The following is a 20,508-nucleotide window of genomic DNA, read 5'->3' on the forward strand; positions in this document are numbered from 1 at the left end:
CACTCGGTTTGCTGGTGGAACAAATTATTGCTTCCTTTCAAAACAAATAGCAGGGGGCTAAAGTAAAAATGTTATAGTTCAGACTCTAGGAAATAAAAGGTTTTAAATTATGATGCCCAATGAGGTGGCAAGACCTCAGGGGTTCAAAATAAATCAGTTGTCATATTTACTTGATTGAGGGCTTCAAAGAGAAGCAACAAATGTTCCAGTTGATTCTTTTATTCAAAGATGATGATTGTTACATTATTAAAGCACTCTCTTCCTAGGTACAACTTCTTGCTTGAGTGTAATTTAATATTACAATAGTTCCATAAATTGGCATTGTCTATCAGCCAATACTATAAACAGCCTAGTTTACCTTATCTCTTCTATGTAAACATCAGCATGCTCTAGTCCCATATATCCACTTGAAAAAACAATTGCCAAGAAACTGTTTTAGAAAACCAAGTAGTCAAGACCCCTAGAAATGGCACAAGAAAAGCTTTTGGCTGCAGACAACTGTGAACTTCTCATCCTACCAAACCATGTAACTAGATTTCGTCCCATTCCCCCCAACAGTGCAAAATGCATATGAATATAGAAACAGGAAGCAATAAAAATAAACAAGTAAATGACAACAACAGCAAACACTTTGAACAGAGTGTCATGCCTTGCAGACCACAACCACACATCATATAGCCACATATCAGCAAATAAACTTTCCATAGCTGCTTGCTGTACCCGTTTGATTTCAGAGAACACACTCAATATACAAAAGAGCTCCCCAACGTTTCCTCCGTCATGACGGGAAAAGACAAGAGGAAAGGTAGGCATGGGAGCTTTCAACGTCACAGTATTTATTCTGTCTCAGAACTGGACTTCAGGACTGAGGTTTTCTTTTCTTCTTTCTTTCTTTTCTCCTTTCTTCCTTTCTTTCTTTCTAACTTTTGTCCTTAGGCTGTATGGTTTTCCATACAGTACAAAGGCTAATAATTAAAATCTGTGACTGTACATTTTCAAAACCTTTGGAGAAGGCGGGGGAGAAACTTATTCTCAAGGCATCTCAACTCTTTTCACTTAACACCCAGGACTGGGGGGTGATGGTGGTGATACAAACTGCCTTCAAGCCTCGATGCCCATTTAACTCCACGGAGTGTTAAATTAATATTTCAGGCACCAAGTTAGTAGACTATAGCCTATATCATTTAGGTTGTGAGTTCAATCGACTATAATCTATACACACCGTCTCCCCCACCCCCAGGCTTGGGTTCCTATAAATAAACTGCTGTTCACACCCACTCTTTAACCTCGCCACTCCTGCCTTTCCTACCAGCTGCAATCTTTCTTCTCTTTGCTTCTTTTTCAAATTTTCAGTCTCACTACATATGCTTTTTTCTTTTTTTTTCTTTTTTTTTTTTTTTTTTTTTGCATCAGACTCACTAGATCGGTTCCAAAATAGGATTAAAAACAGAGAGAATAGAAAGAAATCTCCGTTCCTGGCCTGACACACACAGTCCCTCCTTACTCTACTCTCCGTCCTCATTCACCAACTGTTTGTGTTAAAATTCAACCACTAACCTATGGTTACTCAATCACAATTCCCTTCAGCTTTCTATAATACATTGTTAATATTTGTTTCATCAAGGTTACTGCCTTTTATTATGAAGATGCCTCACGCACTTGGCAATAAATCCATATACTAACAGTAAGTTTCTATACGGCAAAAGCTCAGAAAACTATAATAGGTTCACTCCTTTTATTTCGAATGCAATGCAAGATTGCCAGTAGTTCTCAGAATTGTCATCTCTGCAAGAGACTGAGAAATCAGCCCTCGCTCCCCAATTCTCTTTTCCTTCAGTCCTCTCTCTCCCCCATCCTGTCCAGCTAGCTTTCTTGCCTCTTTCTCCCTGCTGCAATGATTACAGAGTTGAGAAAGCAGAAAAGGCAGTGGTCACCATATCAAACAGACGATTTGCTAACACTCAAGTCACCAAATCCAGGAAACTTTACACATTAAGAGCACAAATCACTCTATCGACTCCCTGGTTTCTTTGGTTCTCAACATAAATAAGGAGGGGGTCCAAGAAAGGGGAAATGGAGATGAAAGGTATGGCAGAAGTAGTGAGAAAGGGAGAAAAAGACCCCCAGAGAGACCAGATTATTTAAAAAGAAAACTCAGTCAGTGGAGCTAGAGGTTACAACAAATTTTTCAAAAATGCTTTGCCCAGTGGTCTTAAAAGAATGCCAAAGGCTCACAGACTTACATGGTCAGCGAGATTTGTGGAGGAGCCTGAAAGTTCTTCGTGATCTGACTTGGAGCTGCCATCTCTTTCATCAATGACGAGGTCTATAGGCATTTTCCCCTTCAAACAGCTAATGTACCGGTGGCAGAAGTTATCACACAGTTCGTGCACCTAGAAGGAGGGTCAAGGTGGAGGGTTCAGCTTGTATTGTTTTTGTTGTTGTCATGGTTTTGTTTCATTTTTAAAGGGAAAAAATATCAGGTTGCAAGGTTACCTTTGGAAAGAGCAACAGTGCTATGTCTTCCAAACTAACTCTAATTAATGGGTGTAATAGTTGAAGGCGAGGAAACAATAGAGCAATTGTTGTAGCAGATAGTATTCTCCAGAGACTTCCCTGAGCAACAAGTTACAATGAAGGGAGCAGAAACAGGACTGGAAATAACTGGGTTCAGACTGGGAAAATCCGATTTGATGATAACATCAAAACATTAGAACGCTGGAACTGGGAACAACATTAGCATTTGCGATTCAATAAGCTAGGAATTTTGTATGTTTCCAGGGGAAAGTGATTGAGCTGCAGAGCAATGTAAAGACAACCCAGCGAGGATGATTCCCTCTGCCAGCACCTAATGCACGCTCTGAGCCTAATAGAGACACAAGCAGGCTGAATGTCCAGTAACACAAATGGTTTGCTGCATTTCAAAATAATCCTGAACGCCTGGGGAAAAGGGGGGAGGCGGCTACTTTAAAAGACAGGGCTGTCCTAATTCACCCATCCTCTGAGGCCCTGGGTCGAGGAGCAATGTGAAGGAAGCACATGGTAACAAGTTGCTCAGAATCTCTCCAGGTACTCAATCCCTCAGACTGGAGGTTTCTTAAAAACATCCCAACTCAACCAGGAGAGGGAAGTGACCAAATCAAAGTGGGGAGTGTCATTTCCTGCTTACCTTTTCTAACTCCAAAAGATGAAACCTTAGTACTTGTATTGCTTGTATCATCTGGAAGAAAAGTTTAGAGTGCGGAGTTAAGGCTCTGTGACGCCTGTGACTCGGAGGTTTCTAGTGGGGGATGGTGAGGGAATGGGGCTGGGAGAAGACACAGGCAAGTGGCCAGGCAAAGCCCACACATCAAGAAATCGTCAGAAAAACCAAGTGATTACTGATCATCTCTGCCTCATTGGCTACGGGGTAGGAATCTGACTCAACCTATGCCGAAGCATTTAATATCTTTACCCCTCACGTTTACTGAGCTATTTACAAGCACTGCTTTTCTAGGGATAGGCCTTCTTTCTCCGCCTCAGTCCTCTTTAACGTCGCCTCTCTCGACCTCAGGCCAAAATTAAAAAAAATTAAAAAAAGAAGAAGAAAAAGAAAGGAAGGAAGGAAGAAAAAAGTCGCTTCTTTGGAGAGAGAAAGCTTTTTAGAACAGCACACCCTGCGAAATCCGTCCTTACTAAAGAAGGAAATACTCAAGAAGAATGGTGAGGCAGGGCCTTTGAAAGCGGATATAAGTACTTTTAATATTGAAATCGTGCAAATTAGCAAAAGAATCGCACCTAAAAGTGGCCTGCGCTGGCCTGCCCCTCACCCCCCCGCCCACCTCCGCGGCCCGCCCTCCGCCGCGCCGGCGGTGACTTCCTTCGGGTTAGCTGCCCGGGGCTCGGCCGCCTGCCCCGGCAAACAGAGGAAATCACTCACTTCTCGCCGCCTCACTCCCGGGGCCGAGACCTGGGGCGCATCCCCTGCTCTCGCTCTCGGCGCCGCGTCCCCGCTCGCTGCCTCCCTGGGCTCTGCTCGCCCTGACGTCCAACCCACCCCTCACTCCCAGCTCCCCGGCAGGGGCTCTAAGCTCTTCCCTTCCTCCCCGTAGCTCTGGAGCTTCAAAAGAGGGCTCTGCTCGAACTCTCCGGAGCTCCGGGGAAAAGCGTGTGCTTCTGGGCAAGGAAAGGGGCCCAGGCTGGGGAAAGGCAAGAAACAGTGAGCCTTACCAAATTGTCCAGCTCTGGATTTGAGGAAAAAAGTGGCTTTTCGGCGCGAACCTATAGGAAGCAGGGAAAAGTCAGCATGAATTACCACTCCATTTAAAAGAAGAGAAACCCTGTCACCGACTAAACCGTGGTGTATGAGCGGGGATGGTGGAGGGGCAGTGGCGGAGACGAGGAGAGGGGCTTTGGTAAAATACATGAAACAAACTAGTGCCTCCAGTCAATGAGGTCGGTTGGAAAAGAATCAGGGCCTCCTAGTTCTGGCCCCATTTAGGGGTACCTGGAACCTCTGAGCTGTAGCCGAGAACTCAGGGCCGTTCTCTGGGTCCAAGTCCCCCCTTATCCTGCCATCCGCGGGGCTATGGTTCGCAGCCTCCCTCACCTCCGCGCCGGCACCGACAGCCCCGAAAGGCGCCCAGCTTCCTTCCCTCCCGGGCACTCTCGGGGCCCTCAAAGCCCCTATCCCCAATTCTTGTTCAAGTAGCTGCAGGCGGGGGAAAAGGCCAAGCCCCAGATTAGGAGCAGGTCAACTTTAATTCGAGGGTCGAGCCCCTGTATTCCTGGCTGGGGGGAAAAACAAACACCCATATTTATCTCTTCTTCCAATTTGCCTCCAGGCTCAAGGATGGGGAGCGAGGACTGGGGCCGGAGGAACAGATCGGGTGTCCCTGCCTCTTCCTTCTCTTTCAAGTAAAGCTCTGAGGAAAGGGGAGGGGAGTGAGGGGCTGCAGGAGGGTGAGTGGGTCAGGAAGATTGGACCTGCTTGGCGAAGACCGCGATGTCCTCGTTGAAGGAGTCGGAGGAACAGACGTCTCCGCCGGCCACTCCGGGTTCCCGGGGAGTGCAGGTCGCCAGCTCGCACTTCTCAAAGACCAGAGCTAACAGAGGAAACAACGGGTGCCTAACGGGCAGCGCCACGCAGAGACACACACACGGAGACGGGGTGCAGAGGGGAAGGAGCAAGAACTGTAATAAACAAGTTTGGAGGGTTCGGATTCCTTCCTTTCTACCACAGGCACGCATCATACTTTACAACCCTTCCTCAGCTAGCCGAGCCTGGGCCAGAAACAGAAAGGAAAAACGGCCTGGCCCTTTCCCTCAGCTCAGGACTCCCTCAGATCTGGTCGGAGAAGCCCCTGGCCAGTTAGCCCGCCAAGTAAAAAGAGCCTCGGTTCGAACGTAATGAAACAGCCAATAGGCTCAGGCAGTCCGGAGCCCGGTGTTGATCCAAACCCACTCCCCGCACGACAGAGGCCGCCCAACCAAACCCTGAGACCCAGCCCTGACCTCCCAAGAGAGGAACACTCCGTGAAATCCAAAATTGCTTTAACTCCGCATTTTAATGGGCATTTCAGAGGAGGCCCAAGGCTCACCTACACACACCCCCGAAGTGATATTTTCCTCAGTCTAACCTCTCCACCCCCTTGCCTTATAAACTTGTTTGCTCCACTTCTAGTAAAGCCCGGGTGAGGGGACCAAAATAATAGGAATGGTACACGCCGAGAGCTTCCTTTCAAAGACCACATTTCTCCAGCTGGCGAAAATAAATAAATCGAGTGTTAAAACTTGGAAGTGTGCGTGTGCGCCTGTCCTTTGTGTTCCTCCGGGCGGTTTAGCTACACCTCGGGATGCTTGCGGCCTCCGGCTTCAGGCGCAGTTGCTGTTTACCGACACTGTCCCCTCCCCTCGGCATCCCGCAGCCTTCCCCACCTACCCTCAGCTGGGAGGGCCCGAGTGGTACACGTTGGGGCCGTGCACCCCCATCCCTCCCCGAGTTCTCTCAGAATTTAAAATAATTTCCAGCCATCTCCCTTACTCCCCCCAAGAGCTGCTCTGTGCAAGCAGCAGCCCCTTCCACCCCGCTGCACTTCAAGGTCTGCCCCCTTTATTTACAGAGAATTAAGAAGAGGGTGATTAGGACTTCCTGGCCGACAGAAGCAGCCCTGATCCCAGCTCCAACTGCATTTAGTGACTCCCAGACTCTCGGTAGGAAACAGAAAAGGAAAAAAAAGTTGCTCCTCATCGGCAGGAAACTTTCTCCTTCGTCGGGGCCTCTGTTAGGGGGCCTGGAAGGACCAGCTCTGCGTCCTTTGGCCAGGAATCCCGTCCTTGGGGAGAAGGCCCTGGCCAGATTCTGAGGAATCAGTCACTCCCGGCTCTGGGGTCCGGAGTGACGGGGCCGTGGCGGTGGAGGAAGCCAAATCTTCCCCAGGACTTACACGCAAGGGGCAGAAGAGCAGGCCCCCTTCCCTGTCCTTTCCTAAGGCCAGCGGTTTCCGCCCCCCTACCCTAAGGAGAAATAACTCCCCACTTGGTCGTCCACCCCCTCATCCCCCCCACGGAGAGACACACACACACTCGCACTCTCACTCACACAGTACGCTGGGTCGGGAGGGGGTGGAGGTTGGTTTACCCATAGATCGCGTCCTTGTCCCGCTTCAAGGCGTCGTTGACAGCGGATCCCATGCTGGCCGGCATGACATTGGGGTGCGGGGCGTGCGCGCCGTAGTGCTGCGTGGCGTGGAGCGGCGGCCCGTGGTTCAGGTGGTGAACCGGTGGGATCGGCCGCGGCGCGTGAGGGTCTCCGTACATGGAAGCAGGCACCCCTACTCCGTCCATCCCGCCGTAATGGGGCAGCTCATCGTACTGTCAGAACCCGGCAAAGGGGCGGGGGGCGCAGGAGGTGAGAGAGAGCGAGGAGAGCCGAGGGAGGGTAGGAAAAGAAGCAGGGAGAAGACAGAGAGGAGAGAAGTGGGGAAGGAATAGAGGCGCGAGAGAGGGAGAAGGCCAAGGGAAGAAGAGAGAGGAGGAGGAGGGGGCGGCGGGGGGGGGGTGAGGCAGGAGAGAAAGAGGGAGGAAAATACAAATAAAAACAAAGTCAGAAAGGAGAAAAGTACCGAGCACGAGTTGAACACACAGAAACCAAACCAGCCGAAACAACGGAGTTGAAAGTTGGGGAGAGGGGTGTTTTTAAATTTAAAAGATGAAGAAGTATGAACCGAGAGCAGCGTTTAGAGTAGGGAGAGGGGGCGGTGAGGCCGGGGATTGAGGGGGCGCCGGGAGGTCCCGCTCGGGCGGGAGGCAGCAGAACCGTAGCAAGCCAACCGAGGGAGAAGTGGAGTTAGTGTGAGGAGGAAGCCCCGGATCCCACCCCTAACCCCCCTTCGCCTCCTCCAGAGGATCCAATAAATCAAAAGGCGAAATGAAACAAAATAAAGAGAAGAAAAACGCTAATAATCAGGACGAGAACGCCGAGGACGAGGGAAGGCTGGGGCCAGTGCCTCCCCGGGGCCAGGGAACAGAGGGTGGGGGTGGGGTGGGGGGGGAATAATGTGAAAGTTACCAGAAACATTATTTAGCAGCGGATTCCCTGCGTCCTTGTCAATTTCAGAGACAAAACAAGCAGCCCAGGCTAGTCTAGGCGGCGGCGCAGCGGCTGCGGCAGCGCGGCCCCAGCGGCGGCCCCGGCGGCGGCGGCTCCTACGCAGCCGGTGCCCGCCCCGAGCCGCGGGAGCAGCGGCAGCAGCAGCGCAGCAGCGGCAGCGGCGGCAGCAGGAGAACCGGGGGAATCGCGCTGCTGGGGTAAAAGCTGGAGCGAGGCGAAAGCGTGTAACAATTGCACTCACACACACACACACACACACACCACTCACACGCACTCGCCGCCCGCCCGCTCGCACAGCGTTGAAACACGCGCGCCCAGACACGCACACACGCACGCACACACACTCGCACACACGCAGAGGCACGGGGGGGAAAAGAAGCCGATGAATAATTTTGCTGCTATTTTTTTAAATACTGGCCGCCATCATCAAGCAGCGAGCAGCAGCAGCAGCAGCGTTGAAGGGAGAGGAGGCATCGGGACAGGCCCCTCTTAGGAGAGGATTTATATCTAGGTAAGTGTTGGAGATTTAAACCTACCCTTTGCGCCATCAGTCTGCGCTCCAATAAACTCCTGGATGTGTCGTATATTTAATATCCCAGTCCGGATAAGAAAGTGATCTAGGCTGAAGATTCCTTTTTTTTTTTTTTCCAAACCAAGGAGACTTCTCCCAGTTTTCCAATATGTTATTTTTAGGGGGGGAAAAAAAGCCCAGGCAAGACAACGAAGAGTTTTTTTTTTTTCCTGTGATATTTCTTCTTATTCTCTTTTTTCCTCTTCTTCCTCCTCCTCCTGATCTTCCTCCTCCTCCTCCACCTCCTCCTCCTCCCCCCTCCCCTCCTCCTCCTCTTCGGTCCTCCTTTCCCCCTCTTTCTCTTCTCTTCCCCTCAGTTGGAAAAAAAAAAAAAAAGAAAAGAAAAAGAAGAAAAAGAAGAAAAAAAAATTGTCAAGCCCCCGAACTGAAGGTTACGAGCGGCCCGTCAGCAGCCCACATGTAACCGAACTGTCGTGTTTCATGGCTTTTTGCCACTCCAGCTGTCAATCAAAGCCCGGAATGTCAAGGTAGTGAATGAATGATGGTTGATGATGATGAAGAGGAGGAATCTTTCAGACCCGTTTTTTTCTTCCAGTAAAACTCCGCGAGGGGTTTCTGCTTCTTGAATTTTTCCTCCCCCCCCTTAGCTTTGCCCCCGCGGTATCTATAATATGATCCTCTCTCTTTAAAGTATCGTTCAAAGAAAGCAGGGGGTGAAAAATCAAGGAAAAAAAATGAATAGTTTGCAAAAACTGGACTTCCTCCCCCCCTTTCCTGGTAGGTATTTTGTCTCTCCCTCTCTCGCTCGCTCGCTCGCTCGCTCGCTCTCACTCGCGCTCGCTCTCTCGCGCTCGCTCTCTCTCGCTCTCTTTCTCTCTCTGGGAGATGAGTGAGTGTCAGTAGGTGTTGGCAGGTTGGCTGCTGCCTGGCTTATAGAAGAGCCTCAGTTTGGCGGCGCGGGTCGGCGGCGGGAGAACGAAATGACGGAACCCGGAAGTCGTGGTGGCCATAGCCCGTCGTACGGCGGAGACACATCCCGGGAGTGGGGAGCGGGAGCGAGGAGGAGCGCGCCGCGCGGAGCCTCTGATATGCAGCGAGTGCGATCGGACGGCCCGGGTTGGGGGGGCGGGAGAGGCGGGAGGCGGGGGGCGGGAGGGGGAGGGGAGGCAGGAGCCCGGCCGACCCGAGCAAATCAGCGAGGCTGCTCCCTCCGCGGGGAAGGCGCGGGGGAAGGGGGGGGGGAGGAGGGAGGAAGAGGAGTATGTGTGTGTGTGCGTGCGTGTGCGCCTGTGTGTGTGTGCGCGCGCGCGCGCACGTGAGGAAAGAGGGAGGGAAAGAGAGAATGAGAATGAAGAGGACAGGGAGAGCGCAGAGAGGAAAACTGCAGAAAACCACAGGGAAAGTACGGTACAGCCTCAGATTTTTAATTTTTTTAAAAAACTTGCTTCTAGTTCATTTCCCCATCACTCCCGGCTCCTGCCTAACGAGGTCGTGTCGGGGACGTTTGACATGGCGCTCTTGCTTTTGTTCCTTTTAATTCCGCGGGCCCCCTACTCCTCTGCCAGCCGATTATCGCGCCCCGAAGGCTTTCTGCTAACACCCAGAGGCGGCATGATCTGCAGACCGTACCAAAGCCCGGCTAGAGTTTTGTTTTTGTCTTTTTAAGTGGTACTTTCTTCCCTGTGCAGATCCAGGACCCTTGTTGTCAACATTCATTTTCTTCTAGGACAAGAAGAGACCAGCTTAACTCAGAGAGCACTGCCTTCAAGCTTTGCGGACACGGGCCACCCTGGAGAGTCTTTGGGGCCCGCGGTGGAATCAGGAGGGAGGAATGGGAGGGAGTCGTTTGGGTGTTTGATGTTGTCTGATGTTGCCAAAGGGTGTGTGTGTGTGTGTGTGTGTGTGTGTGTGTGTGTACACGCGCGCGCGACTGGTGTGCGACTCCAAAGTGGATCTCACTTAGAGCTGGGAAGCATGGGAGAGAGAGAGAGAGAGAGAGAGAGAGAATGCATAGCGAGAGAGAATGCTTAGCAAGGAGGATTGGCCGGCACTCCCTGCCCAGCTTTGTTGTGGTCGCCCGGGGCGCAGAGGCCAGGCAGCGGTATCGCCGGCTAATGGCTGTGTTAGTTACACCGGGCAATTTCGGAGTATCAGGAAGATGGGGCCGACTCCGAATGAACTTTTCCAAAAAGGAAAAGGAGGAGAGTGGAGGGAAAGAAGGTAACTATCCCACATGGTTTGCGTAGAAAGTAGTTCTAGCCGATGTCTCGCCGAATCCCTGGCTGGAGCTGCACGCTGCCTCACCTCCGCGCCGCGGGTATCACGGCGGCCGCGCGTCAATCACTCCGAGCTGCGAGCTGGGGGCGGAGCTACGGTCTCCCCGCGCGCTCAGCTCTGCAGCCCCCGCCGCCCCCTGGCTCCCGGCAGCCCAGCAGCCGGGGCCTGCGCTCCGAGCGCGCCCTCTCCCCAACTTCTGGCTCTCGCCCTGGTTCATGGTCCCCGGCCCAGAGAATTGAAAACAGATTGTTCCTCAGCAGCCGCCTCCTTCTCCAACTTTGAACCCATTCTGGAGAGTAGAAAGTAGCGAATCCTCTGCGCGGGGCTTTGACCCGACTTCCCGGGAGATTGGGGGGGGCGCTCAAGGAGAATAAAGTACTCTGTGTGTGTTTGTGAGTGAGAGAAGGAGAGAGGGAGAGAGAGAGGAGGGAGTGGGGGGGAGAGAATGAGAATAAGAGGGAGAAGGAGAGAAGGCGGATAGGCTTTTTTTTTTTTTTCCCCCTCCCTTTTCATCTTCTCTGCTTCACTGTAAGCTTTCGGGCAACTCTCAACTGGGCTTAGATCGTAGCCTGCAGAGACTCCAAGCAGAGTCGGAGAAATTTGGCCCCGTTTTAATAGGGCTGGGGAATGAGCTCCGGAGGTCAATAAAGCCCTCCAAAAATGATGAATGATTGAGCACCTGTGATGATGATAGTGATTACCAGAGCAATTAAACAGTTTGATTAAATGAGCCATCATAACAATGATGTCTGCGGGAAATCGGCCCTTACATATAAAGAAAGATAGTGAGGAGGGGCTTGCAGAGGCGAGGGTAGCGCGACGTCAGGGAGAGGGGCCGCGGACCGCGCGGTATTTGCCGGGGTGGCCGGAGCAAGGACTGCCGGGCGCGCGGAGCTTCGGGGAGGAGAGTCTAGCCCAGGCTAGACTTTTCAGCCACTCTTAAGCCGGGCTTCAAGCCTGCAAGAGCCGACTGGTATGAAACCTGCAGGTTGGGGGGGAGGGTCCTTCCCCCTCCACCTCCTCATTTTTTTCCCTAGAAGAACTCCAAGATTAAAAGCATCCTTCTTATTTGTTGCTGAGTTGTTCGTCGACGTATAAGAAAAGGTGAGTAAAAAAGGAAGATGCAAAAGAGAAGAAAAAGTTGACCTCCAGAATTTTATTATAAGAGGCAGTTGTTCGAATTCAGTTTAGCCGGGGCGGAAAGATGAGAGAGAAAAAAATGAAAGTGGTCTCGCTGCGGAGCATTTTCGACTTTGCCGAGGTCTTTATGTTGGTGGATCCACGGTCCCCGTTCAGCGCCGCTAGCTGAGAAGTTTATACAGTTTTTCAGTTTTGAAAGTCTTCTAACTGTTCTTATTTTCAATATTGCATATTTGTTGTCGCCAATAGGGTTATTGTTGTTTTAAATGCCCTGTACAGAAAGCGCCACTTTTCTTTTTAAAAAGGAACTCAGTTTCCTTGATAAATACTTCTTTTGTAAAAATCAACTTCGAACCGAACCTCTGCATCGCAGAGTTTAAACATTCAAAGTTGCTACCTTCTGCTTCTCTTACCATCACTTTTTTTCATAATGATATTTTGAAGTGAGGAAGCACTCCCTCAGCCTTTATTTAGAAAACCTACACTAGGATTTTTTTAAAAAAGTTTCTTCCATGGCAGTGCATCCGAGTAAAAACAATTCAGACCGACTGATGATTTCTATATTTTCAAACAGTTGTTAAGCTAATGGGTTGATTACTCCGTGATAATCTTGAGCTTTACAAAAGAAAAAGTTCGAACTCTATTGTCATGTGTTTTCATCCTTTGGGCGATGCAGAAGGCATTTTAACCCAAACTCCTTTCTTCCTTCCTCTCTCTCTCTCTGTCTCTCTCTCTCTCTCTCATATTCTGTAACTCCTTTTGCGTTTTATTGAGTACTTTAAAGCAAGTAACTGGGACAATCTGGTTACAGATGGGAGGAAGGGAGAAATAGAACATTTTGAGATACTGTTCAAGAAAAAAACAACCAATCATTCTTAACTCCAAGGACCTTAGTTAAGAAGTGTGAGTGTGTTAAAAGTGAAGTCCTCCTGGAAGAAAATATGTGTCATTTAAAACTTCACCAGTTGCTTAAGGGGAGAACCCCGAATTTCATGCGACTAAAGAAATTTCACTTACCTAGTTGCACGTAATTTATGAAACCGTTAGTTTAAGATAGCATCGCAGTGCAGTGAATTGCGCACAAGATCAAGTTGGAGTTGATTCATGATGTCAGTTCTTGGTCAATCTGATGAATTTAAAGGACTATTAGTTTTAATCACCAACTTGCTGATGTTTTATTAATAGAGCTGAAAAACATTTAAGAACTTCATGGTCTCCCCTAACCCCCAGTTTCGCAGTCCCATTGAAGCTATTGAAAAACAGTGGGGTACGCAGCCTTTCTGATTTCTAGTCCGATAGTACGTTGTTGCTGATGCTCAGTTCTCAGCCTCCGCACTCCCACCGGGGCTGCGAGCCTCATCTGCTCTCCCACATTTGGGGTAAAGGAAAAGTAGGTGGGGCAGGCCCGGGAGACGGGCGTGAGATGAGGGTCGCAGGAGGCGGCACACACCTCCGTCAACAGCCAGCTCCTTTTGCCCAGGCTGGAAATGGTTTTAACAGGCGGTAAAATTTCATCTTGCGGTGTCAAATTGGGGTCATTTTGGGGTTAGAGTTCTCAGTGTCCGAGAGGAGCTGTCCAGCTGCGTGGGGACTCATTAACTGCAAAATATCTGTTTCAGTAAAAACAATTCAAAGACAATCAGAAGGCTAAAGACCTTCTACAAATCGCATTTTACAAGTGCCCCAGAACAAATATGGATGCTGAAATCTAGTTCTTCAGAATCCCAAATCTGCTACTTAGCTCTGGAGTGGGGGTGAGGGCACTGCATAAAAAAAGAGGTGAAAGGGAGGGGACCTGATGGGGGGGCGAATGGGAGGGGGAATCGGGCTTTTCAAATTTAAGAGTCTGTTTTTAATCACCTCTTTCTTATTGGAGCATCCCCAAGACTTCTGAGAACTGCTTCTTTTCTATTTTCACTTTTCTCTTTTTTTTGTCTCAACATGGAATGATATTATAGGTAACATTCAAGATTTTAAAAGAATAATTGAATGCCTCTATAGTTACTTAATTTAAAGGGCATTGTCTTTATGGAGAGTATTTAATTTGAAATGAGCAGTTATGAACCGAGACTCTATTTTAGGTGAATTTGCCCACCTTCCTTTAGGAGCTTGTGTTTCTTTTCACCTTTTTTTTTTTTTTCTAGAAAGTAATAGGTCCTCAGCACAGATAACTCCAAATTCCTCAGAACTCTGAGGTCTGAAGTGTTAATCTGTGTATTAAAATTGCTGGGTTTAAATCCTTTTTGTCTTCTTACAGCTGTTAGAACAATTGACGCCTTGCTAGAGGAGCAAATAAATCCAACCGTAATCTTATTTGTAACTTTAGTTAATGTTTTGAATTGGAGTATTTTGGATTAAGCAGGTTTTGTTTTGTCTTTTTCCCCTCTATAAGGTTAATTTTTATTTGTGGAGGTTCTGTTGGCTGGTTTGGAAGAAAGATATTATTACTTTAATTCAAAAAATTCCTTTAGGTAAAAGGAAAGTGCAGTTTTAAAATGACAAGCTAGAAGTGAGATGCCTGGGGTTTTAGAATAAAACCAAATCAATATTTTAGAGCAAAATATTATTTGAAAGAAGTTTTCTGTCTTGCATTACTGACTTCAGCAAGTAAAAAGGATCAAAATATTGTATTCTTCCTTTCTCTCTGGACTCCACCTCTGTCACTAGGTCTTTTCTCTATCTGCTTCACTGTTATTTGGGTTCTGAATGCAACAGTGAATTTTTGTAGTCTAGCTCTCTTCTCCAAGCCTCCCAGAGTATAAATTGTTATTCAGGAGTTTGATTGCGGTCCTGCAGAAACAGCCCTGAACCCAGTATCACTGGGACAAAGGCAGAGGGTCTCTCTTTCTGCTCTGACCTGCTGGCTGACAGTTGGAATTTTTAATATATATTTTATTTGGCATTTCCAATAACGTGTTTGCCTCTCCCTCCCCACCCCCTTGCAGCCATCTATTACTTTAAAAACATCTCTTCTCTATAAAGCTCAGCTCATCCTTGTGAACTGTTCTTGACCTTCCCAGCGATAAAACCAGAAGCTCTGAAAGTTGCTCTAGGAAGAATTCCACTTGCTTTCTTACCTGTTAACTTTGCTCACTCTCCCGAGTTGGGATGAAGGGAGGGAAGGGGACCCCTTTTTGTTTGTTTTTGTTTCTTGGTCCTTTCCCCACTTAGACTTTCTTCCATATGCCCCCTCCAATTAATAACAATAAGGCACCCCGCAATTTATGTTCTTACATAAGATGGGGTGGAATGATTTTACTTTCTTTCCTTTTGCTCTTATTTCTTATTTCTCCCAACTTTAGCTGCTTCAGTATCTCGCAGTAAGAAAGTATTTCAATAAATAGCCCTCTAGCGCTATCTGGCGGGGCTCCAAGCGCGAGTGAGCTCTCTCTCGCTGTCTCTGGCTCCTTCCCGCGCTCTCTTCCATCCTCCCTTCTTTCCTCACATTTTCCTCTCTCCTGCTCTTGTCTCTTCCGCAGTCTTGATCCTATCCCCCCTTTCTCTCTTTCCTCTCTTCCCGCTGCCCCCTTTCTAGCTCCTACCCCCAATTGCCGCGCAGACAGCTGGAAAGACCCGGTCAGAGGCTGACACCCTCGGAACCAAGTGATGCTCCGGCGGGGGAGCTCTCCTAGGACCCCCACCTTCACCCAGCGTGGGTCACACACGTCCTTTGCCTTTGAGTCGCATCTTACTGTAGCTTAACACGTTGCTTAAGTCTCAGCCTCTCAGCCGTCGGTGGTTTGGAGGGGTTTAAACTGCTTTTGTGAAGTTTGGAGGAAAGAAATCAGACACTGGAATCCCGTCTAGTGGAGCCCAGCTAAGTTTTAGGTCAGGAAGCCGAGTCTCAGTGCGAGTTTGAGGAAGGGTCGGGGCTTCGCAGGGGTGGGAACAGACCTTCGGGAGAGTGCTGGGCTGGGGGCGCCAGCTGCCCCCCCTCCCGCCGGCCGGACCCGTACAGCACAACGGCCTGCTCCAGTTTAATATACTGGGCCTGTCCAGGATTTTTTTTAAATAAATTAGCTCTATGGTCCCTATCCCACCACCACTACCACACCAAATTTGGAGAGGAGTGGAAAAGAAAAGTGGGAGTAGGAAAGCTCACTGGAAACCTCACGGGGCAAAGAAGAAAAAGACAGCAGAGACTGCGGGAACTCGCTTGAGGATGCAGTACTCATCAGCATCCTTCCTCCTTTCTCGAAGAGATTCGTCTTCTTATTTGTGGCTTTTTTATAAAACAGTAGCCGGTAAACCTTCAGCAGTGTGTGGGGAGCCGTCAGAGGATATAGGGATGGAAGGAGAGATTCAACTGCAACTGGGTGCTTTAGATTAAAATTCGCTCTCTCTCTCCCTCAGACACACACACACACACACACACACACACACACACACACACACACACACACACACACACACACACACACACACACTCTGAGCCTTAGATAAATTCCCAGTCCTCCTTTGAGCAAATCTCTTCCATCTACTCCTTGAAACAGAGGAAAGGGTATGGGCCTGGGGGACAGTTAGACTCACTCAACTTTATGATTGCGTTTTCTAAAATTTAGTTTTGACCTTGCAAAGTGAGGACCATACCACCAATACAGACCCAGTCAGTGGATACTTGAAGTGAGGGGGCCTCAGCCTGCAGTGTCTGTGATCACACAAAGACCTCTTCCCAACTCAGAAATCCCCCCTCCCCACCATCTCAAAAATAGAATAGAAGGGAGGGTTGAGGATGACACAATCCTAGGTTCTCGTCCTCAAGAATTGCCCCCTCCCACTCCCATACTGAAGGAAGAAAGCACAGTTCGGTGTAATTAATTGAGGACTGTCACTAGGTCATCATTAGCCAAGGTGCAAATAATCGCAGCCCATTTTTACTTAAAATTGACCAGCCCCAGAGTGATAGATCGAATTGGAGTATAAAAATGATGTATCAAAACATCAATGCCGATTATTTGAAATATTGTAGTCGAATTATTTTATTGCTTCATCGGCTAAGTGTCTGAAAGCGCAGTGTTCAAACATATACTTATGTTGTCAATACTGTCAGAACTGTCAGTTTTACTATACTGGATTTGTACTACATTTCGAATTTGCTCATTTACATAAAATGCCCACCCTAGGATTCCCCCACCCCTACCCCGTCTCTCTCTCTCCTCCCATCTCTGGAAAATCCGTGTCAGTTTCTTCAAAGGATTCAGCAATCTTTGCCTCAGCCAAAGTGTGCAGTGCCTCTTTTACTCAATTTTCCACATCGGATTACATGTCTTTTTCACCATTTCTAACTTTCAAAGGGAGCCTTCCTCCTTTCTTTCCAACTCTGCCTGCTCCAGCCTTTTCTCTGAAATAGTATTGTAGCACTTGGAAAGCTCCAGGTTTAACTAGCCACATCTCAGCTCCAAATAAACCATTTAGGTAGAAAACCAAAAAATCGGACTTCACTGTACCTCCTTGGCTTCACTCTTGTAAACCGGGCTTTGCTGGGCACACGATCTCACACGTGTTAGGGTCCGTCATCAAATTACCTGCAGGATTCAAATATTACAGGGAAAATGAATTTGGAAATATAAATACTTTTTCTTTCTTTTTACTTAAAAGCTGTGATAGGAGAAAAAGAAACAATATATATAAATGATATGATCGGCACGTTTTACCTTTAAAAGCTTTTGAACTCAAATCGAAAGACACAAGTTGGAAGCAGAATTGACAGTTTTAATTCTACCCATTTTCACCTGGCACGTCAGATCAGAGGCAATCATTTATTTTATGAGGGGTAGATGGGAAAGTCGGATAGAAAGCTTGAATCCACTGAAGTCTCTATCCTAAAAAAATCACAGAGAAATTACTGAAACGCAAACATTCCACCGCTCCACCCTCTCAGTCTAGACTAATTGAAATTTATAAATTCACATTCTGCCTAATTTTACGCTTTTTATTTTGTTTTCTAGGATTCCCTCCAAGACTGATAGGAAAGACAGGGCCACTTCTGGACTATCTGTGAGGATGTGTTTCTTTCTGTAACACTGAAGCACTTTTTATAAACCTTTTAATGTATTTAAATAAATCTATTTGGACATTAAGAGAAGCCATACATACAAAGATAGTTTGGCTTTATGCCGGCAATCCCAACATTAGGAAAAAAAATTCACAATCCAACTGAGAAGCTTTTCCATACCCAACCTTGGTCAAAAAAAAAAAGAAAAGAAAAGAAAAAGAAAAAGGAAAGCAAAAGAAAGTTTCCTGCGTGCATCTGCATGTCTTCGTGTGCATGATTATAAACATCTCCCAGTCCTTGTTTGCCTGTTACCTCCCTCCTGCCATACACTCGAAGGCAGAGGCATCGAGGGATGGCCCCCAGAGATCTGTGTTTACTCAGTTTTTTTTTTTTAAAAAATCTCTCCGCCATGTATGACAAGTGTTACTGCAAGAAATTCATCAGCCTTCTATAGATACTTCCAGTTTTACTGTAATGATCTGCAGAAGAGAACTGCTATCACTTTCTCACATCCCAAGGTGTTGTAGGAACTCACAGAAAGGGGAGAGTGGCTGAAACGCTTAATTACAGTGGGGGGGGGGGTGGGCATGAGGCGGGACCGAGGGAGGGAGAGTGAGGAAGGTCTTTACCTGGCCAGTACCTGTAGAAAGCTGCAAATCCTCACGGCGAATATTTGGGAAAGGTAGGGTTGCCTTTTTGTTTGTTTGTTTTTGTAATGCCTTTGGGGAGAAGTGATACACTTGTGTAACGATTAGCTCAGACAATAAAAATAATTGGAAAATCAGTTGGAATTTCTGAGTTTTTAATTACGTTTAATTTTGTGCTAAGCCGTAAAATTACGAATGCCCCTCAACCAAACACTCTCCTCTTGTAAAGCGTTTAACAACAATTATTCCTTAATCAGTCTGAATGTGAGTCACAAATGATGCTTTTCCACATCAAAGGGACGTCCTTCGACGTTACCTTTTAGTCATAAGTAAGAGGATTAATTCCTATAATTAGAGGGATAAATATGTGCATAAATACATCTCTCACTCCTCTCCTTAAAAAAAAAAAAAAAAAACAATACTTTCACTCTGAGACGTGGCCGGCTCTGGTAGGGTAAGGATTTTTAATTGTCCGCTTCGGCCCTACACCCCTTTGCTGGCGGGCGAATCGAACCAAGGAGACGCGGGTGCGAAGCACAGACCCCCAGAGGGACACACACGCGCACACACGTGTACACAGAAACGCACACACGGGTCTGACAGGAGGTCCAGTGCTCGGCGTCCCAAGGCCCCCGCCAATTCCAGTGCGATCCTCGCAAGACAATAACCCACCCCCACCCTTGGCCCTGGCCGCGCTGCGAGAGAGTTCTCTTCCTGTGGTCCACTTGGCCTGGAAAGCGGGGTCCCTGCCCTACGCCGAAGCTCCAGGTTGACTCTTGCAGGCTACAAATAAAAATTGAGCATGACCTTTTAAAGCTCCTGTGTGAATATCTCATTTACCTAATGACTTTATGTCACCTAGGAAGAAGGTCAATTTCCTCTTAACCTTTCCCCCGCTGCTGCAGTAAGCATTCTTCCCTAATCAATGGTGGCTGGAATAATCAATTCCCATTTTATGATCGCTGACAAACTCAGTCTCTGCGCGGGGTGTGAGCGCGGTGGGGCTCGCTCAGGCCGGGACAGAGGTCTCTCTGGGTACACCCAGCTCCGCCCGGCGCCGAGGGAAGCAACTCGCTCTTCCGTCGAGTTCGGAGACCTTGGCAAACTTCCCTCCCCCAACCGCCGGCGCGACTTCTGAGTTGTCACTAATCCGAACCTGATATTCACCAGAGCTCCTTCGGTCACCGACAACGCTCCCCGCTGCTGCTGGGCCTCCCACCCGCCCCTCCTCGGCGTGTTTTCATTTCAAAGTCTGAAGGCAGGGATTGCCCGGACCCAAAGTGGGGGGGGAGAGGGGGAGAGAGAGGGGAGAGAGAGAGAGAGAGAGAGAGAGAGAGAGAGAGAGAGAGAGAGAGAGAGTGTGTTTTAGTTTCATTTACATTAAAAAAATTATTTTTGCCTTCTTCGGCGTGGATCTCTCAGCTCTTTCACTCTGTCTCAGCCCCGCTTACTTTGCATAAACAAAGCAACAACAGAAGCTCAGAGTGGGTGGATTCGTGTGGAAATGAAGTCAACTGGCAGAGTTCTCTCTTTCTCTTTTCCTATCTCCTTTCCTTTTCCCCCTCCCTCTCCCATCTTTCCTTCCTGTCTCGTATCTTCCTCCTCCTCTACCTCCCCCCACAATACTCAGTTATCCTAAAAGATAGGTTTATTAGATGCCACTTTGCCTCTATTTTTAGTTCCCAGGTCTGGGGAAATTACCAGGAAAATTACTAAGTCAGAGCTAATTTGAAAGTGAATTTGGGGTAGGTTCAACATTCTTGATCTTTGCAGGGCCTGAATATGAGCCCCTCTCACCTCACAATCTCTCATCAAGTAGATGTTGGCGTTTACCCACACAAGGTTTGTTTGAAGAGACCTCTGTTAACACTGGTTCACCTCTGGTCACGGAAGTTTCTTTCCCCTTATGCTGCCCTAAGCCCATTTTCACTTACTACCAAGACATGATGAAGCTGCTGCTGACTATCAAGTAATCAAAAAGCCTGCTGAGCTAGTGTTCAGTGACAGGCAAGAAAATCACTTTTCTTGGAAAAGATGTCCTATACCCAGATTTTTTTCAGATTTATGATTAACCAGCTAGTTAAAACTGATCCCCAAACTGAACCTTTCCTCCTGAGAGTGTTCTCTCAGGTCACATGGATGGTCTTTGAAGAGGTAATTAAAATGTCCCTTTTTATTTTTTTTAAAATTTTTTTTGCAGTACGCGGGCTTCTCACTGTTGTGGCCTCTCCCGTTGCCGAGCACAGGCTCCGGACGCGCAGGCTCAGTGGCCATGGCTCACGGGACCAGCCGCTCCGCGGCACGTGGGATCTTCCCGGACCGGGGC

At 48.2% G+C, this 20,508-nt stretch overlaps 1 protein-coding gene across 8 annotated transcripts in view; it reads right to left on the reverse strand.

The window, feature by feature from the left end:
• Window positions 1-8,376, reverse strand: part of MEIS2 (Meis homeobox 2) — a 204,115-nt gene extending 195,739 nt beyond the window's left edge. For 4 of the 8 annotated variants that reach the window (XM_060096577.1, XM_060096574.1, XM_060096580.1 and 1 more), the window contains exons 1-6: window positions 8,128-8,376; window positions 6,620-6,852; window positions 4,966-5,107; window positions 4,210-4,260; window positions 3,170-3,220; window positions 2,244-2,393 (exon numbers count right to left, since the gene is read on the reverse strand). In XM_060096577.1, the coding sequence (XP_059952560.1) occupies window positions 2,244-2,393; window positions 3,170-3,220; window positions 4,210-4,260; window positions 4,966-5,107; window positions 6,620-6,852; window positions 8,128-8,139 (639 nt within the window). In that variant the 5' untranslated portion in view covers window positions 8,140-8,376. Of the gene's footprint in view, window positions 1-2,243; window positions 2,394-3,169; window positions 3,221-4,209; window positions 4,261-4,965; window positions 5,108-6,619; window positions 6,853-7,549; window positions 7,661-8,127 lie in introns of those variants that run through there. The other 4 variants (XM_060096576.1, XM_060096581.1, XM_060096579.1 and 1 more) reach the window with 2 other exon arrangements.
• Window positions 8,377-20,508: the final 12,132 nt, after the last annotated feature.

Source organism: Mesoplodon densirostris, chromosome 4 (genome assembly GCF_025265405.1).
Source record: "Mesoplodon densirostris isolate mMesDen1 chromosome 4, mMesDen1 primary haplotype, whole genome shotgun sequence".
Classification (NCBI taxonomy): Eukaryota; Metazoa; Chordata; class Mammalia; order Artiodactyla; family Ziphiidae; genus Mesoplodon; species Mesoplodon densirostris.